Here is a 23,490-nt window from a genome sequence, read left to right on the forward strand (position 1 = left end):
TTCTCGTCCAAGACTGAATTGCATCAACTTTAACAAGGGTAGAATCGACTGCTTCAAGAAGATTCACTACATCACCACAAGGCGGTATATAATCCGGTTTATCAGGCAAAGGCAAACGACTTAGTGCATCGCTATTGGCTTGGTTTTTACCTGGAACATACACTAATTCGTATTGATATCCATCAAGTAATACTTTCCAACGGATCATTCTCGGTGGAGCTGCATCAGGAAGTGGCTTATTCTTCCCAAGTAAACCGAGAAGTGGCTTGTGATCAGTTTCCAAAACAAACGGTCTTCCATATAAAAATGAATGGAACTTTGTAACAGCGAATACTAGAGCTAATCCCTCTCTATCCAATTGGCTATAATTACGCTCTGGTTTTGACAAAGATCTGGATGCAAAAGCCACAGGACGTTCTCCTTCCTGCGTTATTACAGATAAAACTGCTCCGATTCCATAAGGACTGGCATCTGCAGAAACAATGACGGCGGCATTTCCGTCAAAATGAGCAAGGCATGGAGCATTACACAATAGCGATTTCGTTTTCTTAAAAGCTTCCACTTGCCTTTTATTCCAGTGCCATCGAACATTCGAACGAAGAAGTTCATACAAAGGAGCAGCAACAGTTGATAAATTTTTAATGAATTTACCATAATAATTAAGCATCCCCAGATATGAGCGCAACTGATGTATATTTTGTGGTTCTGGGGCATCCAGAACAGCTCTCAGATTATCTTCAGTTGGTTGAACACCAAGTTTATTTATACGATATCCAAGATAAGTAATTTCTGAAACCATCCATTTACATTTGTTTGAATTAATTTTTAGACCTTCATTTGTAAGACGCTTGAAAACTTCTTCCAATCTGGCTATGTGTTCTTTATCAGAAGAACCGGTTACTCCAATATCGTCTTGGAAAACACCTACACCTGCTATGTCACCCAGCAGTGTTTCAAGATATCTCTGGAATATAGCTGGGGCACTTGATATTCCATAAACAAGACGATTTGTCGTGAATAATCCCTTATGTGTATTAACTACTGTGTACTTTTGACTCTCTTCTGCCAATGGTATCTGCAGATATGCCTCTTTCAGATCAATAACAGAGAATTTTTCCCCACCAGCAAATTTAGTCAATAATTCATCCACCTTTGGCAATGGATACTGCTCAAGACGACTTGCTTTATTTACAGTCAAGTCATAACTTCCACAGAGCCGAACTGACTTCTGATCAGCTTTTAATACGGTAACCATAGGTGCAGCCCAATCGGATGTTTTACATGGCTTCAAAACACCGATTTCAACTTGTCTATCAAGTTCAGCTTCAACCAATTCTTTGAGTGCAAGAGGTACAGGTCGTGGTTTATAAAATTTAGGCTTAACGCTGTCATCAATCTCCAATTTGGCTTCAGTTTTTGCACAACCTAATCCAGGTGAAGACAATTCAGGATACTTATCAAGCAGTGTACTGATTTTAACATCAGAATAGTTAATTTTGAAAATTGAATTCCAATCAAGTTTGATATGTTTCAACCAATTTCTCCCCAGCAATGGTTTACAGCGGTTACTATTTCTTACCACAGTGATTGGCAATACCATTGGGTTACCATTTTGATACGTTACAGTAACATCCCTTTCTCCCTCTACTGGAATAGACTCCCCCGTGTATGTAGACAGTTTAACATCGGTGTGGTTCAATTCTGCTTTTGGCCACAACTTTTTATATTGCACTAAAGACATGACAGATAGTGTAGCCCCTGTATCTACTTCCCAAGAAATGTTTTTGCCATCGACGTCAAGATCAAGATAGATTGGATTGCATTTCACACCCACATTGTTATTTTGCACGGACGACACTGTATGATGTAATTCGTATGATGAACCAGAGTTTTCATTCGTTTCACTTTCGCCCGGCGTATTCTTATCACCAGCGATACAACATTGAGAATTACATTGCTTACTTCTCTGGCCGTGTCTATACTGACTTGATTTCTTGAATCGACACACACTTTTGGTATGGCCCTTTTTACCACAACAAAAACACTTGGCATCTTTAAATGGACATTCACGGGCAAAGTGCTTAGAACTATCGCAGCGAAAACATCTAAGAGACTTACCCCCTCTAGGCGAAGAAAGCTGTGGTGCTCTAGGCTTGGATTTGCTATCGGAGTTCTTTTCACGCTGCACATCAATTTCATATAATTTCTCTGGTCTCGTGTGACGTTGTTCAATTTGTTTTGTTTGTTGCTTTGCTTGTTCTAGACTTTTTGCATAATCCAGAAGTTCTCGAAGAGACATACGCTGCTGTAGAGCTTTTTCCCTAACTCTAGAATCACATCCACCAGAAATAACTTGCTGTTTTATTTCACGATCAGCATCCGTAAAATCACAGGTAACAGCTAATTTACGCAAACGTGCCACATAAGTATCAATATTTTCGCCAAATTTCTGTTTTGCATTCCTGAAAACATCACATTCAAAATCAATGTTTATCTTTGGCACGAAATAATTATCCAATTTCTTAACGGTGTTGGTATAAACATTATCATTTTCATCTGCATTCGGCGGTTCGGGCAAGTTCTCATACAGGTCAAAAACTTCAGGTCCCGCAAAATGTAATAATAACGCTTTCTTTCTCTCTGCGTTGTCAATCGACATGGCGAGGCACATGTTTTCAAATTGTCGCAGCCATTGTTGCCATTCGTCTGGGCGATTAATGTTGAATTGCGCAACTTCCAATGATGCTGACGTCATTATTCTGTTAACAGTAGCAATCGTGCTTCAACGATGCTCAAATAATTTACTGCCGTTTAATTCAATATAATAACAGGCCTTGGGTTCCCAGTCCAGTGAATGCTGTTCACTATGAATATCCAAAGTCACTGATTATGCTGCAATAATCAGTTCTAATAGGCCGCGAGCCGAGGCCATTTATCTTTCAGTTTCGTAGCGCACATCAGGTAACTACCTGAAAATGATTTTAAAATGTTCCTTAGAAATTTAGTAACAAATATTGCCTTGTTCCCACTTCCAAAAGTTGCACGTTTTACAGAAAAGACGCTTTTACTACAATAAATATGTGTTACCATCTGTCCTATTTTCTCTGCTTTTCCGGTATCATGGGCCAATGAACGCAGACTTCTGCACGACGTAACAGTCAAGTTAGTCAGCTTTAGGTGGATCCCCAGTGGTCGGATGAATATCAGATGTACTCAACTGCTCGCTTTTGCGTTGAGTCTGTGAGTAGCCTTTCCATAGTTTTTTTCAGTTACCGGTAATATTAGTCCAGTTATTCTAAGGAGGTGTTGAAAAGTATAGGTAAGATATTAAACACTTGTATATCCTTGCCATAAATAGCAATTTCAGTTGAGCACTAGCTCATAAGACGTTGTTAAATAGGTACCGTACGGTGCGGTAACTCCAAGGAAGGCTAGACCTAGAATAATATGTCACAAACAACGATATTTTCTGGCTTGCATGAAATGTTTATGATTAATTTAATGACTCTTCTTGACTATTCAGCAGACTTATACTACTATATAGGCCACAGCATATTTGGAAATAGAAATGAATGGCTGTTTCTGTAATGCACGGTTGTGTGAAAGAGAAGAAATTAATCAATTTTACTAATGTCGGTTGGTCTAAATCTAAATTCATAGAGTCGACAAGAACCTGGGAAGCAATGATAAGTTATGCCGGAGTGGAAAGAAAGGTAGCATTGGAAATGATTGAGAGGTGAGAAATGAAGTTGTAGATAAACAGTTGATGTTTCATAATATAGTCTATAGTCCATACTCATACTGTCATAGGACATTTCAGACTGTGATATATCAAAATTTAGTGTAGATATAGTCTAGTAATGGTATGCAAACACTGCTGGACTGTAGAACATGAAATGAGCATATATACGCTCATTTAGTACATCAGATAAAATGCATTATGTATTCAAGGTATTAGTTAGTATTTAGGGGTATTTTTAAAATCATGCTGCTCCAAATATTATTTTCTTCCTTATTTTAGATACTGTACTACAAAAGAAAACGGCAATGTTCCACCAATCCGACCTAACGCAGGCTCTGATCCCTGCTGCTATCAGTGCTATAAAATGGATTAAACAAGAAGTCTTGAAGCTTAAAGGTATATGAGAATCATAATAGTTGCAAACAGCTTAGATGGGCTATTCATATTGAAATACTTTAGCACTTTTCTGCAATTGGAACTGCCCATCAAATTCATGTTGGAGACTTCATTGAGATTTTCAATTCATTTTTTTCCCTCGACTATGAAGATCTTTTGAGGTTAACGAGGTATTAATAAATAAAGCTGAGGAATTTGAAGAGGATATGAAGAATGTAAATGATACCAGGGCACGTCTATTTAACACTGTCAAACATAAGGATTATACTCTCCACCCAACAATGATTCACTGAAGAAGCATGTGGCCCTCAAATCAGTTCTTGAGTTGGCAAACTGCAAAGAAAAATAGTCAAAATAATTTATGAAAGTGTGCCAAAATCAACTTAAATTGCACAGATTTTTGTTTTTGTATTGACTGCAGAAATCACAGTACACCTATAGAGGAAAAGTCGATTTTTGAGATAGTGGATTTCGAAAACAATTCAGAAGAAAGTGAATTATATATTACAGTTGATTTAATAAGTATCATACATTTGTTTTTTTTTTCGGACATTTGTTAGTGTCGTAGTCCTGTTTCTAGAAATATTATTGCCTTTGTTCAAATACATAACCACATAAACTAAAAAAAGATTAATTGTAAATTGTAATATTTCTGTTCACTATGTTATGTACATATTGTACATTCATTTAATTTTCTTGACTTTTGCGGTAAATTTCTAAGTGAGAAATAACTGATTTATTTGTGTTTTCGTGCTCACGATGTTAATTTGTGACTTCATTGCTTAAAAATAAATACGTTTGATACTTGATAGCTTCTATAAAATGGATGTAGCTTTTTATGCTGTTTTTGTTGTAAACTGCTTGTGGTTATTACATAAAATTTATTCTCAAATGTGAATCCGCGTTGTTGGTGTCGCTGCTTTCGAGGTCACTCCCGACTCCTGTCACACAATTAAAGTATTTTTTGTTGTTGGTTACATGTATGCCATATTTTTCGTAATCTACCTAATAAATTATGATTGACTGAGGAAGTCCGATTTTGGTCAGGCAAAACATTACAGGAATACATTTGTGTTAGTGTGCTGTAGGGCTCTCGAATTGTATAGTTCTTATCTATGCGTTGTAAACTTATGGTTATTGAGTTTCCGGGAACCTCTTATATTCAATTTCGCACCAGGATTGTGGAACAAGCTGTAATGCGTTCATTATGTTCGTTTTCACACTAAACTGAAGAATTTATTTAGTTACCAGATGTGCGCTACGAAACTCATTTTCTGGGCGTTTTCATGGTTTCGTCTCACGGCCCATATCCGTGGTAAGGATCTACAAGTGTTTAATAATTTACTTATACATTTTTCAACAACGTCTTAGCATAACTTAACTAATAATAACTAAACAGGGCTATGGAAAGCCTGCCCAACTCAGCGCAAAGTCGAGCAGAAATAACTAATATTCATCCGCTCGCTAACAGCTGGTTTAATTCAATTGTTACGTCATGCAGAAGTCATTGTTCAGTGCCGAAAATGTAGAGAATATAGGACAGATCGTAGCACATATTTCTTGTAGTAAAAGCGTCTTTTCCGTAAAACGTGCAACTTTTGGAAGTGGGAACAAGGCAATATTTGTTACTAAATTTTTAAGGAACATTTTAAAATCATTTTCAGGTAGTTACCTGATGTGCGCTACGAAACTCACTTTCTAGGCGTTTTTCAGGGCCTCGGCTCGCGGCCTATAACTCCGTCGCAGTCCAGCGACTGTTCTCTTATCTATCCTCGAAATTAAGCTGTAACTTCGATATATTTTCCTTCCTTCCCCAAGAAATGGCTACAAAACGGCACAAAAAGGCTTTTTAATCCTCGTCGCCAATTTGTTATATCTTTATAACAAGTAATGAATACAGACTCATTACAAAACTGCACGCGATTTATTTGGACATCCGTCCGTCAACTTAGTTCAGAACAAAAGACCACTAAACAGAGGAAAAACAACTTACGGCACTAGACAGCATTGTGACGTAACAATATAGCACACAAGCAGATAGAGTAGTAAACAAGCTATGATAGTAAGCTCAACATAATATATAACAGCTATGTCTGAGTGATAACTATGTATTTGCACAATAAAAGTGTTTGTTTTGTATTGCACTGTTTACCTATTCTTGGCACTATTGTGGCCCGCGAACAATGCAAAAGTAATTTTGTGGCCCGCGAGGCGACAACCTTGGACCACCCTGTGAATATATATTCCGTATTAGTGACGTCACAAAGGACATTTCCAAGCTAGTTTTCCCAACGTTGCCACATAGTATGACTATACCGTAAAGAAGAAAGAGACAAGGAAATTATCAAAAATTAAGATAGCATTTTTAAAGTGCTTGTTGGACTGCGTATAATTTAGAATTTATTTAGCAAAACACATTTATTGTTTATGCTGGGAAAATTCATGAGTGTGGTATCTTTTTATTGCGAGTTGGCACCATGTTGTATTTGTCGACGCTGGCACAACGATTTTTTTCATTTCTGCCGGATCGAGGTATGTATCAGTCACAGGGTTGCCATATTGGCTTTTTTAACGCCAAATTTGCCATTTTTGGCTTTTTTCAAACGCGTTTGGCGTCAGAATTTCCGTTTGGCTTTTTGGCGTTTTTTTGGCTCTTTTTCAAGTCTATTATAGTGTCTATTATTAAAATCATATGAAATACGATATTTAGTGTGTAACAACTGAACAATACCGGTAGCCTATTACCTGATCTTATTAGCTACCGGTACTTAACATTAGGATTTCCTGGAGCATCGATTTCCTTGTTTGTTACATTAACTCTTAACCCTGTAACCATACCCAATAAAAAATAATTGCAGTTTCTGCAACTGCTCAGACAGATGTTCAAGCAGGGTTGTAAACATTGCCTCGTTTTTATAGTTTTGCGTGTTATTTGTCAGTTTTACGTTCCGATTCCAAAAAATAGTTGTACCCGTAACTGTTATAACTTAATTTCATTATGCCTGATATGGTTTATGTGAGCTTTAGTTTAATTCTGCAATTGCAGTAACGATGTGATTAACTACGCTAAAATTACTGAATTAGATATCAGTGGTCCACTTGCGAGCGGCAGAGGGTTAGATAATTTTTTAATAAAATTGATGGTTTATAAATTCTAAAAGTAAAAAAATTTTCAATAGTAAAGTACGATATAGGGAGACTTTTTTAAGGTATATCACAAGTTTAAGTAGAAACATGTAGGTATATTACATACTGACAGACTGAAGCGGCACCCTGTATTGTATATATTGAATGGTAAAATAAGGCTGTCCGCTTGATATTTATTTTACTTTCTAAAGTTCTATAGGAACTTTACTTTCTATTTGTGTGCCTCACTGAATGAACTGATGGCTCTACATCATCATCAGTATGTTGCCAAGGGCTTAAAATCTCACAAATCATGGGGCTTTTGTACTTAGTAAAATTGTTGGCTTTTTCTGGCTTTTTTTATGTCTTGATTTGGCTTTTTTTGATCGCTGGGGTCTGGCAACCTTGATCAGTCATCATACAAATGCTTGTTTTGCGGTTTGAATTGTTCAACTGGTTGCATTGAATGTTCTGGTTGTGAACGCTGGTGCCATTTCGATTGTGCCCGGATAGAAACCGAATTACGGCAACAATGGGGAGAAAAACATCTATCTTACTATTGTAAATCTTGTGTTTTTCTTGACCATGGCTATGATTTCGAGGTGTCGATGAGAAGAGTTATGAACAAAATTGATCGTGTGAGTTTTGATACCAAAAATGTATATAAATTCCTGAAAGAAATAGCTGAGCAGGAGCAAATGCTGATGGACGCACATAAAGTAAAGCTTCCTGAGTTTCCAGAATCGAGGAATTTTCAGGGTGAATTAGATGAACCGTCCAATACTCTGTTACAACAATTGTCGCCATCGGTTTTAGATGAATATGAACCGATATATACGATAGGTGATGGTTTGTTTGGTACACAGGATCATTTCCTTCATCTTCGCTTCTTAACTATTATTGAAATTCTGTCTTATCCCCAGTGTTACGACATCGAGAGTACAAATTTACATCCAGTCCTTAAAGACTTTAGGATCGTTACTCTGGATCTGAAAAACGTACTACACTGTGCAGCGACAATTGGCAGCCATTGTGGGATGGATTGCTTATTGGCTCTTAGCGCCGCATTGAAAGTTTCATACAACTCCTTACAGCCTTCTACCGGCCCAACAGACATGCGATCTCCCGCTTATTCAATAAGTATCCAGGGTAGGGAGGTTTCTTCGAGACGGGGTCCATATTTTCACATAATGTGGACTACAACAAATGTTCCTGCAAATTTTATTGATTTCGTACCCAATCACTTTGTTCCTTTATTAAAGAGACACCTTCGACAAAGTCAAAAATTGTCCTTGAATACTTGCATTGATCTGGAGGGACCAGGTCTGGAGATTTCAAATTGCCACACTGAAGAATCTGAAAATATGATATCCAGTATGATTTATGCGCAGACTGACCAAAACACTGTAGACGAGGGCTGGCATGAGCTTCCGTTTGGTATTTTCTTGGGTATTTCAGAATTGTTGAAAATATTCAAAAACAAAACCGTGAAAGTTAGTCCTAGAATACCAACGGGGGAGAAAAACAACTGTTATTTCATAGTTGATCACAACGAAAACATACGCAGAAAAGAGAAAAAAGTGAAGCAAATTTTCGAAGACGATTGCGGAAGCTGGAAACAAATCAATTATACCTCCGCTCTGTATTTACTTCAAAATGACGAGGTTAAATATATTTATGAGAAAGGGGGGAGATTTTGCATAAGATCGCGCCACGGAAAAAAACTGTCATATCCAGTTATTGAGCCACAACCCAAAACGAGTGAAATATGGAGAATTGGACGTTATTATGCTCGGCAACCGACTGGCTATGAACGACGAATCACTTGGATCGATGGCCACATTGGTATGAAGGTGGCAGTAGTGGAATACAAGGGCATATTTCCTGGTCATACACCCCATGGAAATGCAAAGATAAACCAACAGGCGTACATAAGAACATCAGCAGACGTTATGGAAAATATTATATCTAAATGTGAAGGCGTTACTGCAAAAAAACTTTATGTTAATCTTCAACAACATGCGGAGAAAAACCCCAGAAATCTAAGACAAATCGAAAATGCGAGGTTCAATCAAAAAAAGCAGGGAGCAGGAATAAAAATATATCATAAAAATTACGCTGACGAGATATTAGAGGTCATTAACATGGCGCAAACAAACGAATTTGTACAAAAAGTAACCCACAGTAAAATGGAATCTGTTAATGTACCTTTATTCTTTGAAGAGCAATGCTTGGATCTGAAGCGGTTTTGTTGCTCAGGTAAAACTATTCTTGGGATTGATAAAACTTTCAATTTAGGACGAGTCTACGTCACAGTTACAGTTTTCAAAAATCTTTCCTTGCTGTCATGTAAATCTGGTGAACACCCATTGTTTTTCGGTCCTATATTTTTACACCACAAATCTGACAAATCCACATTTACAGAATTTTTTACCAACATAAAGTCCAAACTTGGTAGAAAGTTGGATAACTTGACCGTTGGTACTGATGACGAATCGGCCCTACACGGTGCTTTCACATCTTCTTTCCCGGATTCAACTCATGTCCTTTGCAGCAGACACATGAGGGAAAATTTAATAAATTATCTTAAGGATAAGGTCGGTACTAGTGAAAACCTCCGGAGATCAATTGTTAGTGAAATTTTCGGTTTGTTTCATTGCCAAAATGAAAAAGAGTTTGATTCAAAGACTGAAGAAGTCGTATCGTACTGTAAAACCAGGTGCAAAGGTATTGTTGGATACCTCAAAACAAGATTTCTTCCGTTATTTAAAAATAATATTTGGCAAAAAAAGTCACATACAAATGGATACCTGTGGACAAATAACAACAACGAGTCCTTAAACCATGTATTGAAATGCGTTGCCAATTGGAGACAACATAAACTTCCTGATTTAATTCACATGCTTGGTGATATAATCAAGTCGTCGTATACCGATGTGAGAAAGGCACTGTTGAAGCAAGGGCCATACACGTTGTACGGACCATATGCCCAATTTTCGTTGTCCGTATACACTTGGATGCTGATGACGGAAGTCGAACGAAATAAATATTTTAAAGATTTTTTACAACGTGTTCAGTTGTCTTCCCCTGATAAATGTCCTCCTCGTCTTTGTTCATCAACTGATGGTAAATTGCAAACAATATCTCCATCACAAACAGCTGGATTGAAAAAGGGAGAAAAAAGGAAGAGAAAGACTCGAAAAATATAATTTTTCATTAATGACTATTAAATATGTAGACCTTGATAGAGTCGGCCCTTGACACAATTCGTTAATATGCCTAAGCAATAAACTTATTTTAATTGCATCAAGACATATACTAGCTTTTTTTCTCAGATATGCATGGCTATATTAAAAATGTAGTAGATGACATAGCCATTTTAGTAGGGACATAGCGGAAATAGCCATTTTAGTAGGGACATAGCCATTTTAGTAGGAAAATATCGGAGTCGCAATTTTAGATGGGACATAGCCATTTTAGTACGGACATAGTCATTTTAGTAGGAAAATATTGGAGTCGCAATTTTAGATGGGACATAGCCATTTTAGTGGGACATAGCCGTTTTAGTAGGAACATAGCGGACATAGTCATTTTAGTAGGAACATAGCGGACATAGTCAGAAAATATCGGAGTCGCAATTTTAGATGGGACATAGCCATTTTAGTAGGGATATAGCGGACATAGCCATTTTAGTAGGGACATAGTCATTTTAGTAGGAAAATATCGGAGTCGCAGTTTCAGATGGGACATAGCCATTTTAGTAGGGACATAGCCATTTTAGTAGAGACATAGCCATTTTAGTAGGGACATAGTCATTTTATTAGAAAAATATCGGAGTCGCAATTTTAGATGGGACATAGCCATTTTAGTAGGGACATAGCGGACATAGTCATTTTAGTAGGGACATAGTCATTTTAGTAGGAAAATATCGGAGTCGCAATTTTAGATGGGACATAGCCATTTTAGTAGGAAAATATCGGAGTCGCAATTTTAGATGGGACATAGCCATTTTAGTAGGGACATAGCGGACATAGCCATTTTAGTAGGGACATAGTCATTTTAGTAGGAAAATATCGGAGTCGCAATTTTAGATGGGACATAGCCATTTTAGTAGGGACATAGCCATTTTAGTAGGGACATAGCGGACATAGTCATTTTAGTAGGAAAATATCGGAGTCGCAATTTTAGATGGGACATAGCCATTTTAGTAGGGAAATAGCGGACATAGTCATTTTAGTAGGAAAATATCGGAGTCGCAATTTTAGATGGGACATAGCCATTTTAGTAGGGACATAGCGGACATAGTCATTTTAGTAGGGACATAGTCATTTTAGTAGGAAAATATCGGAGTCGCAATTTTAGATGGGACATAGCCATTTTAGTAGGGATATAGCGGACATAGCCATTTTAGTAAGGACATAGCGGACATAGTCATTTTAGTAGGAAAATATCGGAGTCGCAATTTTAGATGGGACATAGCCATTTTAGTAGGGACATAGCCGTTTTAGTGGGAAAATATCGGAGTCGCAATTTTAGATGGGACATAGCCATTTTAGTAGGGACATAGCCGTTTTAGTAGGAACATAGCGGACATAGTCATTTTAGTAGGAAAATATCGGAGTCGCAATTTTAGATGGGACATAGCCATTTTAGTAGGGATATAGCGGACATAGCCATTTTAGTAGGGACATAGTCATTTTAGTAGGGACATAGCGGACATAGTCATTTTAGTAGGAAAATATCGGAGTCGCAATTTTAGATGGGACATAGCCATTTTAGTAGGGACATAGCCATTTTAGTAGGGACATAGCGGACATAGTCATTTTAGTAGGAAAATATCGGAGTCGCAATTCTAGATGGGACATAGCCATTTTAGTAGGGACATAGCCATTTTAGTAGGGACATAGCGGACATATGGGACATAGCCATTTTATAACTACCCGGTACCGGTACCGTATACAAATTTTGCAGAGTTTTTCGAATATCTTCAGTCGTTTTTGATATCATAGATTTCAAATGTTTAAGCCAGTTTATATATAATCTGAATTAATTTTAGCAACACCGCACGGAAAATATCACAATTCTCATGATCATTAGAGCGTAACCATTGCACTAACCAATCATTCATCCGCGCGCTGTGCTTTGAATGCTTGTGGCTTTGTTGATATTTGGCTTTGGGGGTCGGGAGGTTTTGCTGGTTCCGTTAATTCTGCCATTGCAGCATTAGGATAGGATAGGATTTACATATTTATCCCGGGGGAGAGGAAAGCCGATAAGACGGCTTATCCATATGGCGAACCACGGCCTCTCGTCCGGTTACCATTCCAAGTCGGGTATGGGATTAGATTTACTGTATTGTTTGTTTTCGGAAGCATGGACTTGGTGGTGGAGGAAGCCGTAACCGACCAGCGGTTACGTGAACCACCCAACGACGGCGAGGAGTCCAGCAATCCTCTCGCACATAACCATCTCTGTCTGGGATTCGAACCTGCGAACCCACGCAGAGTAGTTAGAGGTGCGGTGGCGATCGTATTCCTAACGCTTAGCCCGTTGAGCCACACCGCCGCGCATTGCAAATGCAACACGAATTTTACTACATAACTTGAGCAATTGGAACACAGATTTATCATGGAATGTAAAGATAAATAGGAATGTAACTTGAATCCTATCAATGTCAGCATTTTGCATCTGATACCGTCAGACCGTACGGGCGTACGGTACAGCCGTAGACTAGTGCTGTAGTGATCCCGGTAAGTTAGATTGGTTAATAATATTAACTACAGAACTATATTAATAATACTGTAGTATAGGGCAGTAGGGGTGGATTTGCATATTAAAATAGAGTAAAAGCAATAACACGGCTCAATCATATGATATGGTGAAACACGGCCTGACGGCCTCTCATCTCCGATTTCAGGATTACCAATCCTGCAATCCATGTCCGGTACCAGTAGGTAGGTAGCCTAGTTAGGGTTTGCTTTTAAATGGGAAATTTTGACTATATTGGATAAAATGAATTATAAGAACATTAACAACTACGGTATGTTAATGCAGTAATGCCCATTCAAAAGTAAAAATGTGCGGAGTCATTTAAACACAAAACTCCAAATACATAAAAACCAAAGTGCATGAGAATAGTCACCACATTTAAAGACATCAATTTTAGTAATGAATAGAAACCCCGGGTCTCGTGTAGTTTCATACCTAACGTACTTCTAGTGGGCGTAGCATTAGCATATTATTTTATTATGTCACTGTGACATCGTAGTGACATAATTTTTGGATGGCGTAATCAGGTGGGGGTTAGGATTAACATATGCAAAAATTGTTATGATACGCTCACTAGAAGTACTTTAGGTACGAAACTACACTAGACCCCAAACCCCCCTATACGAGACAGTACGGACCTTCATATCGGCAAACCGACACTAGAAATAAACTAAAAGGAAGCGCAATCTAAAAACATCACCATTTAGTACGGCTCCTCATACAGCTCCTCATTGTCTCATTTCAGAGAATCCCATTTTGGCGATGAACAAACACTTCTTCTTTAAGTTGCACAAAAAACTACAAAGAAGTGCAATCTAAAAACATCATCATTGAATTCCTCAGGAAAAAATAATCCAAGTCACAAACGGAAAAATATTCTACCGTGGCATTCGTGAATTTAAAGCAAAAAGCGGCAATTTTGGTCACATGACTGCTGCAATTAATTTATATCATTATTGAGACAAACATGATGCGATATGACGTATCTGCTGTTGTACAGACACCCATCATTTGTGAGACACATGGAGTGTCTATTTTATCATTGAAGCAAATGACAGGACATTCTTGGAATTTAGAAAGTGTGCTGTACTGCCATTGAATTCCTTAGAAAAAATAATCCGATTCACTGAAGAACAGAAGGATAAATTATTTTACTGTTGCATTTGAGAGTTTTAAGCAAATAACCCCAATTTTATCGTGTGATGGGCCATGCACGCTATGATTGACTTAAATTATTATTGAGACAAGCATGGCGCGATCTAACGCATATGCTGTCACGCCAGACTCCGTCGTTTCAGAGACAAATAGAGTGTTATTTAACCAAATGTCAGTGTATTGCGGCCCCATTATAACAGAGAATAGTTTAGTGTACAAGACCTTGTTTGCCTATGTCACAATTGTTTGACTCGACAGAACACAGAGGTCTGATATTGATCGCCAATTTATTCAAAAAACTTGCAAAATAGGTTATGATAAGTTTTGCTTTGGCAAAAAAATTACCAACATTGGCTATTCAGGAGTATACTACAGGAAATGGATCTGTATAAAAAAAGTCTAAACTTAAATTTGCATGTATGAGAGCGAATAAACACTATTGTGTTTCATTTATTTAAACCACAGTTGGATTATTATACAAAAGAAATAGAATCAATATAATGTTTCTGTAAGAAATTTATTCACTTGTTTTTAGCTTACTTATTGTAGGCATATTTTTGAGTTTATTAAACACTGTCGTTTTTGGATTCTGGACGATTTATCAATCATCCTTCAAAGTCCAGTAGTCATGTTGTCCTCAGATTTAAAGTCAATGAAAAGAGCTGAATTACAGAAGCTGGCTAAAAAACATGGAATAAAAGCAAATTTGAAGGTAATTTGTTTATTCTTATCGCTTGTTATCATAATCCAAATGATAATTTATTTTATAGTATCTGTGATAAGCCCTTAAAATGAAAAACAATCAAAATTTATTCATGATAATTGGTGATTTCAATTTTAGATTATATTTTTATACCAATAATTACTTTTTTTTTATTTTGCAGACTGATGGAATTATTGCAGCGTTGCAGTCAGTATTCGATGCAGAAAAAGAAAATGCAAAAACACCTGATACTTCACTGGTAGCACAATCAAAAACACCAGTTAATGTGGTATAACATTATGACAAAGTTAATTTGAGTTCGTTTTCGTGTCATGTTCAATGTATTTCTTTTTAGCATTAGCCTTTATGGTCTTAATGACATTATCAAATTGTGTTTATATTAATAATAGGATGGGACTGATATTTATCTTGCATTCTCTGCAGGATTATTTGCAAAATATAAAGATTTATAAGATATTTCCATCTCTCTAATATATCTTAATGAAGTGCATTACTGTATTACCATAACCTATGAGTATTGTTGTGTTATATTTTATTATTTTTCTATTTTAGTTTCCAACTCCGCCATTAGACGAAGCAGAAGATTTGTTCTCAGTCAAACCACCATGGAATAATAGCGACTTAATGTCTTTTGTGAGAACAGTTTATTATATTTTTCTTTCATCAGAAAAACACGATATTGTGTAATTATTAATCATAATTTGGTTCTATTTTTCTAGGTTATCTAGGTTTTTATATTTAATTTTCGAATCAAATGCAACTGCAACTATACAGTCTATGTGTCTTCACAGGACTCTACCCCAGAACAAGATAGCAAGAATGACAAATCTTTGGAAGCAATTCCTGAAACTGGAACAAGAACAAGAAGTTCATCTGGGAAGAGGGTGAGATTACTTGTTTGTATTATTTTCTTTTTCAATCACAGTTGTACCCTTAAATGCCAACTATCCAATAAACTTTTCCAAGGATGTCAAAAACGAATCAAATATTCAGATCATTCCGAATGTTTTGGCAAGGAACTGTGCTGTATGACTATTCATCAGTAAACAAGGGATATTCATATAGTCTTTTATAGAAATTAGGGCGCTCCAGAAGTGTGTGTACCAACATGGGGGTAACTAATTTTGTTCGCCTACTTTACATCAAGTTGTGTAAAGAGACGGAAGCTAGGCTATGGGCACGGGCAATATTCACTTTACTAACACAGACAGTCTCCGAACTTGTAATAGAACCAAAATAACGAAAAACTGAATAAAATTATTGTAACTTAACTGGTACACACACTACGGGTGTGTCGAAATTAGAGCTATCTTTTGAAATTTTAGACTGTTTTTGCATAATTTACCATATTTTTACAAGTTTTTAAGATTGAAATTTATCGGAGAAGAAAGATCTTGATTGCCTGGAAGGGGACATTTTTATTCCAAACCTCATTTTTCAAATTTCAGTTTACTTTGTGTAATAAATAACCAATATAAAATTAGAATAACAGCTAATATTTTGCTCTCTCTGAATATGATTTTGGAGCTTCCAAGATATATTTTATGTATTCTTTTTGTCCTAGACCCCCAAAATAGCTAATGAATCGAAAGATTTTGCAACAAAGACATACAGCGTTGAAAGGGTTAAAACAAAATCAAGAACCGGTCGATCAAACAAAGTTGCTCCCACTTCTGGCAAGAAAACAGCTAAAGTTTTGAAGCGTCGATCTTCAAATGCAGTTGAAACCATACAGGTTAGGTCGTTTTCTGGAACAAGGTATTGACACTTGACAGTCATCGACCTATCATGCAATTGTTTATGAAGTGTTTTACATTTGTTAACCAGCAAGTATCAGGTTTTGCATTACCTACTACTAAATTTATTACCCATCAATGTGTTATTTTGAAAATAGGATGGGAATAAGATATGCTGACTTGTCATATGATATAATTATAAACACACTTTTTATTAAAAAAAATTTAATTAGAACTAATTTTTGCAATAAAAATGTATTCGAAATTTCAATGTTTCCCCGTTTGTTTCAAAACCTGTGGAATACTAAATATGACGTTAGAGTATTTTATCGAATATAGTTCTTTTTATTGACTGATGTACATTCTAGTTTTAAACCATTTTATATATAATCCAAAAGGCTAAAAAACCGAGGAAGAGTGGATCAAATACTGACCAAGAATCTGTAGATGAAAAAAGTGAAGCAATCGACATTGATCTTCAGAATGAAATTATGAATGAAATAAGAAAAAAAATTGATGCAACAGGTATGCATGAGCCTTCCTCTCACATCTCGACTCATTCCACATGTGCATAACAAGGTGTTATATTATATGCATATAGTAGCCTACTATGGAAAAAGGCCATTAAAATTTTATATGGCTCTTTGCTGTTTTTTATAACATATTATCCCCATTATTTTGAGAACTTCCATGCCGCACCGACACAAAGTTCTGTTTTTTTGTTCAATTAACCAGATGAAAAAAGTAAATATGGTGGCAGTGATTCTTTTGCAAGTAGAATTCCAAGATTTACTGCATCAGGTGTTACTATCGGAACAAGCAAGCCTATTACACCTGGAAATAAAGACTGGAATAAACTACACAATAAGTAGGTGTCATATCTGAATTTATATATATTGTACGCAATCTAATATCAATTCTTGAATTTAAAATTCTATTTTAGAAAATTCGATAAACTGGAATCCATTGATGATTATGAGCGAAGAAAAAAAGTGCGAGCAGAAAGATTACTCGGTTCCAACAAGAAAAACAATGCAAGTCTGAGCAAACTGGCACAACCAGTGAAAAGGGTGAGTTTTTATACTTGAATTGACTAGTTGCATAACGAAATGGCAATCTGTGAATTTGGGATATCGTCTGTGAAAGTCCAATGGATAGAAGAGCATTCATCAGAAAAAATTTCTTAATTATTTTATGCATGTTGGAAGTATCTACGTAGTGTTTCAATGAGCATCTCATAATTCATAAGCATACCAAGATTTATTATTACAGACTTAAACAGTAACTAAAAACTCCCAAGAGATTTCCTGATAACTTAATACTGTTATGAATATTAATTCTATCTGGCGAATAGGACGATGCCAATTTTTGGCACTAAAATAGTGGCTTTTTCCATATGCCATTGACCAATAAGTTGAGGCAGAAAAGTTGCGTTACTTTGTGTCTCTGTTTATCGGTTAAGCACCAATGCGCGCTCATAATTTTATATGGTACAGTTAGTTAGAACAAGAACATGTCTATTTCAGTAGAATCATACTTATCAAATTAACTATTCTGCCCAACAAGAGTCATAATTTGGAGTTAAAAATGAAGCAGCAATCATTCCGAACAACCGATTAACTGGAGCATTGCAATAACTAGTGAATATTGTGTCATAAGTACTGCACTAAACGTCCATGCGTTAACTGCTGTGTTGTCTAGTCTGGTGTCTTTTTTCTGGAAATCTGCAATACCAAAGTTCCATAAATAACTTTGGTTTGTGGTCGTTTTTTTTTATTGATGATATCGTCCATACATAGGGAGTGAGTGCATCATCACAATGGGAGTGTGCTTCATCATACGAGCCACGTTATGAATTATGATTGCCACTAAGATTTTAAAAGAAATGAACAGTCTTCGCATTACGCGCTCGTTACAGGGACGTCTTTTCAGCGTATAATGATTATTCTTGTCGCGTGAAATATTCAATCTCTGACAACTACAAAATTCTAAAATGTCTTTATATATTAGTTTAATTGTGTCCAACGTAACTCGCGGTTGCTTCTTCTTACGTCAAAATTAAAACATTAGTTCTCTGAAATGCCACAGCGATCGGTGGACATAAAAATAGGAGATAAACGGTGTATTTAATTTTAATACGTATTTTTGGAACCTTGTCAACTCGTTATCGCCGTTAGAAAAATCTCAATAACTGATATAAAATCCCGAAAAGTACAATTTTATTTCGTACAATGAAAATGCATATGAAGTATATCGTTAAATCAAAAATACATATTCATCGCCGCGATTACGCCACTTGTTAAAAGAGCCGACCTTTACAACGTAAAATGATTTTTCTGTTGTGCAAAGTAATCAATTCGTGACCGATAAGGGCATATTTAAAATGTCTTGCTTTATTAATTTAATTGTCTTCAATTTAACCAGCGTTTGCGTCGACAAAACAAAACAATTTTTCACAATTCACAATTTTAAAATACCTCGGCCATTTGCCGACATAAAAATAAAAATTTGTGGTAACTGCCCGTCGCCTATCATATATTGTTTTGATCCGTATTTTTTCTATTTTGCAAATTCGACAAATTTGAGATGTGCTTGTAACATTGACTCCGTTCAATCGCAATGCTGACACTCCGATTATTTTTAAAGATAAAACCTCCTGAAAAACCCGTAAATCTGCTGTAAATTCTCATGGAGTAAAATTTATTTCAGTACAATAAAAATTGATGGATATACTTCGGATTAATTATCTTATATATCATCACAAACCGGGAAAAAATCGCGTTTTCAACCTTGTTTAATGATAACACGAAAATTTTCTACGACAATTTTAAAGTAATGGATAAAAGGCAAATCCCACCCACAAGTATGTTCCTAAACGGCGACCAAACATAATGTGCGCCGTAGGTACACAAAATTTTGTGATTTTGCGACTAGAAAAGCGTTTTTAGACTGTCGCGGGACTCAACAAAACTTATATTGTTTACGGTTTTATTTTCAGTATTTTATAATGCCGCTTTTCAATCAAATTCAGATCGCGGTTTTACTCCTTCTTTTGTCTTTAGAACATCGCCACCCATGAACGTAACTCACGAATTCACAATTCCGTGCAAAGTACAAAAATAAAATAATTATCATGTTTATCGTGGCACAAATTTATGATTTAGAAAGAATAAAAACCGACGTAAGGGCGTTGACGGCCTAAATAACACGCTGATGAAAACATGGGCGATTTTAGCAGAAGGCAATTGCACGCTTTTTCAGTTTTCACATTTCCGTGCGGGTACAAAAATGAAATAATTATCGTTGTTCCCGCGGCACAAATTTGTGATTCAAAGAGAATTAACACCAATGTAAAGGGCGTTCACGGCATAAATAACATGCCGCGTCGATGAAAACGAACGGCGATTTTAGCAGAAGGCAATTGCACGTGTTATCGGCCACTTTTTCACTTTTCAGAAAATTTAAAAGGGGGGGGTTCGACCCCGAAAACCTCCGACCCCCTGGCTGCGCCACTGCAAGTACCATTGAATGTCTGTCAGTCATTGTAGTCCAATAGGTTGAATTTCTACACCTGCATTTATACTTGACTTATTGCTATTATCATGAGATTTGAAGAAATAATGATTATAACTAATTTGTATTATTTTTCAGAGTGGGCCGAAAATTATTAAACCAGTTGTTCAAAAAGGTCGTCCAAAGCCTGCGTTCATGTCGCCTGCTGTCCAAAGCGGAAACAGGTACACACCCAAAACACCAAAATCCATCATGAAGGACTCAAAAACTGACAATAAAACAGCAAGCTCGAAGACACCAAAAGTTTGTAGCAAAATTATTATATCCTTGTCAACTTTATTGTAATAGTGCCTCTCGTCTCATGCATGCTGAAACCTACCGTACCTTTTGTATTTCAAAAAGACTAATATACATTGAAATGTCCTGTATATCTATATTTTATAATTCCCAACACAACAAAGTTGTTTTAGCGCTCAGCATAAGGATATCTGTCTGTGTTTGGTATGTTTTTATTGGTGTTGGAGAAAATTTGAATTAGTTGGGAGTTAAATTCCAGACTTCTAATTGTGATAATCAAAGTCAAAATAAAGTTTATTAGTCGTTCTTAAAATTAAATACCAAACGTAAAACAGCCGTTTTCTGCTTTATGTGTAACATTATTGTATTACTTATGTGTTCAGGGTAACAACGTCTCGGTATTCAAACCTACTGTCACATCAACGAACAAATTAAATTTGAATTTTGCTCAAAAATCTGCAAAAGCTGCAACACCAAAAAGAGTCACTATTGTTTCAGGTAGTGGTTCTCTTTTGTTTTCACTTTTACACAATGACAGTATATTATAAGCTAGAAAGTCAATTTGCCACATCCGCACACGTGCAGAGCGCTGTGGTGTCTTTATAGTTTGAATTTAGTTTGAACTTTGAATTTATTGGAAAATGCTACGTTCCCGTGTCCGCCATCTTGGTTCACATACTTCGGGAGTACTGAATTTAGTTTCAATATTGTAGCACAGTCGCATTATTAGAGGCTATACCATAGTCATGTATATCTCTTGGAGTATAATACAGGGTTTCCTCAATAGAAGCAGCAATAAGATATTAGATAAGTTGACTATTTCTAAATCTACTAATTTGATATATATTATCCAGATCAAGGCGATAAAAAGCAAACATATATAAAAACACCTGCAGCAGTTTCAAGAACTAAATCTATGATCACACCTGGAGAAAAACAAAAATCTTTAGTTGGGACTCCGGCTGCTCTTTCAACTTCACTGAATAATAATCTGAACACTCCTACCAGCACTAAGAAAAATCCATTTGATCTCAAGGTAAGATGAAGTGAACAAGTAAGTCATATTATGACGTGGAAAGTTTTTTTGAACCTAAAGGAATGCAAACATCAAGTGCTCACAGTCGACTCTTTAAATCGACTCTATCTGTGTGAGATTTTTCTGAATTTTCAAAATGAAAAGGTGAATATCAAATTATTCTGAAATGCTTTTTTTCAGTAACAGTAAACAGTTATAAAAAAGAATGACTCTGTTTATTTTGTTATATGAGATTTCATACAATATTATCGCAGGTTGTTTTGTTGTATAAGCATTTAATTTTTTTTTGAAATTTGTTGAAACAGGAGAGTTTGAAGAAACCATTGTCATGGGTTCCACACAAAGGCCCTTTACGTCCATTCAATGACACATCGAAGAAACCAAAGTTCCAAGATCGAATAAATGATGTAAAAAAGTCAAACATTGGCACAAGGTAGGATAAAATGAGTTTTATATTTATAGTTAAGTACATAAACAATTATGTGCATGATTAAACTAGTCGAATGTATTCATATTTTTTCTGACAATACAAAAATAGAAAATTAACAGAATCACTTTTCTCTGGACATGACCTGATTGAAATTCCGATATATTCTGTTTTCAAAATAGTAGATTTTCCCAATTTGGCCATGGTGGCCTGGTTATGAATAATTGTCTAGTCCAGTTGGTACTTTGGATATTGATGCTGGATATTTATTTTCAGCTTCTTGCTATTTCTTTTTCTACAAAATGTTATTTTTGTTTCCACGTTCGCTTCAAATCTGACTTTCCCCTCGAGTCACAAGTACAGGCTGTGGGGTCAGAATTCCAACTTCCAAGTCAGGGGAGGATAGGAAGCCGGCTTAAACATATAGTGAACCACAGTCTTTCGTCCGGTTACCAGTCCATGTCGGTATGTAATTTGTTAGCCAATTATTTGTTTTCATATGCATGGACTTGATGGTGGAGCCGTAACCAACCAGCGGTTAAGTGAACCACCCTACGGCGGCGCGGATTCCAGCAATCCTTTCGCACTTAATTCACCTGCATGAAAGTTTAACAATACTACCCTACGGCGGCGAGGATTCCAGCAATCGTCTCGCACTTAATTCACCTACATGAAAGTTCAACAATACTTTGACATAACCCCATACTCTCATAATATCTCTCTGTTGGGTTTTATTCTGCATGTTTTTAGGAATCAATATTTCTCATTATTATTATTCATTACCAATTTTAAGGGATAAAAGGAAGCAGAGAGCGGTCGCTGCGAAGAAGCATGCTAAAGATGAGAGAATGATGATGAGGCGTGGAATAAAATGAAGCTTATGCTAATTTTTATGATTTTAAAACAAGCTTATTTAAGCTTTTACTGCCTTGGAATGTTATGTTCAATTTCCTGCCTGTTTTTATTGTTGCTACATGATCTCATTGTTCTTATATTCATTCATCAGTGACTGAGTTACAGTTCTCAGTTTTCTCCTGGAATCCATATTATACTTGCCTGTCTCTTAAAATATGTCTTGTGTCCTATATTTTTATAGTATATGGTTTTTAGAGATGGTACAAACTAACCCCATTGGTTAATCTTATTGGTCTTAAGTTTGGCCAATCCTAAATTACAAACGACAATTAATTCCATTTTATATTTTTTGAAATGCTTATTTTGTTGCAGAGTGACTATGGTGTTTTTGGTTACCTTGTCATTTGCGGCATTCATTGTTATACAGAAATGGTTGTAATATGCCTTTTTATTCCCTTTTGGGGAATAAAATATATAATACTTCTTCTTTTGTATTCTTTCATTAATGGGAAACTTTGTAAATACCACATTCATTCATTGTAATAAAGTCATATTTGGTTTTCATTGTTGTCCTTTTAGTGGGGGATCAAGTTATACGAAAGTGGCTAGCTTTCCATCCACAAATATTACATTGGCTACTTTATGCCATGTGGGAACATGCGCTGGTGCCTGGTTTCATTTTCACGTCACTGTTAATAGATAAAATACATTCTT

At 36.2% G+C, this 23,490-nt stretch overlaps 1 protein-coding gene and 1 long non-coding RNA gene across 2 annotated transcripts; both read left to right on the top strand.

Annotated features, from left to right (window-relative positions):
- Positions 1–3,428: 3,428 nt before the first annotated feature.
- On the top strand, positions 3,429–6,194 carry LOC144419873 (uncharacterized). Its single transcript, XR_013474335.1, has 3 exons — positions 3,429–3,736; positions 4,022–4,138; positions 4,560–6,194. It is a non-coding gene; the product is annotated as an uncharacterized LOC144419873 (long non-coding RNA).
- An 8,500-nt stretch (positions 6,195–14,694) lies between these two features.
- Positions 14,695–23,338, top strand: LOC120336369 (nucleolar and spindle-associated protein 1-B-like). Its single transcript, XM_039404039.2, has 13 exons — positions 14,695–14,900; positions 15,073–15,180; positions 15,465–15,545; positions 15,704–15,796; positions 16,477–16,647; positions 17,047–17,173; positions 17,384–17,516; positions 17,592–17,718; positions 20,300–20,464; positions 20,842–20,956; positions 21,313–21,494; positions 21,800–21,927; positions 22,715–23,338. Exons 1-13 carry the CDS (start codon positions 14,817–14,819, stop codon positions 22,794–22,796), a joined length of 1,596 nt encoding a protein of 531 aa, XP_039259973.2. The 5' UTR covers positions 14,695–14,816; the 3' UTR covers positions 22,797–23,338.
- Positions 23,339–23,490: the final 152 nt, after the last annotated feature.

The sequence above is a fragment of the Styela clava genome, chromosome 2 (assembly GCF_964204865.1).
Source record: "Styela clava chromosome 2, kaStyClav1.hap1.2, whole genome shotgun sequence".
NCBI classification, from domain to species: domain Eukaryota; kingdom Metazoa; phylum Chordata; class Ascidiacea; order Stolidobranchia; family Styelidae; genus Styela; species Styela clava.

What these genes read in the sequence shown, in the direction of transcription:
- LOC120336369 (XM_039404039.2), top strand. Translation starts at nt 14,817, where the DNA reads ATGTTGTCCTCAGATTTAAAGTCAATGAAAAGAGCTGAATTACAGAAG. An exon ending in ATAGCGACTTAATGTCTTTT is followed by an intron (nt 15,546 to 15,703) that starts GTGAGAACAGTT and finishes GTGTCTTCACAG; the next exon opens with GACTCTACCCCAGAACAAGA. An exon ending in ATGCAGTTGAAACCATACAG is followed by an intron (nt 16,648 to 17,046) that starts GTTAGGTCGTTT and finishes ATAATCCAAAAG; the next exon opens with GCTAAAAAACCGAGGAAGAG.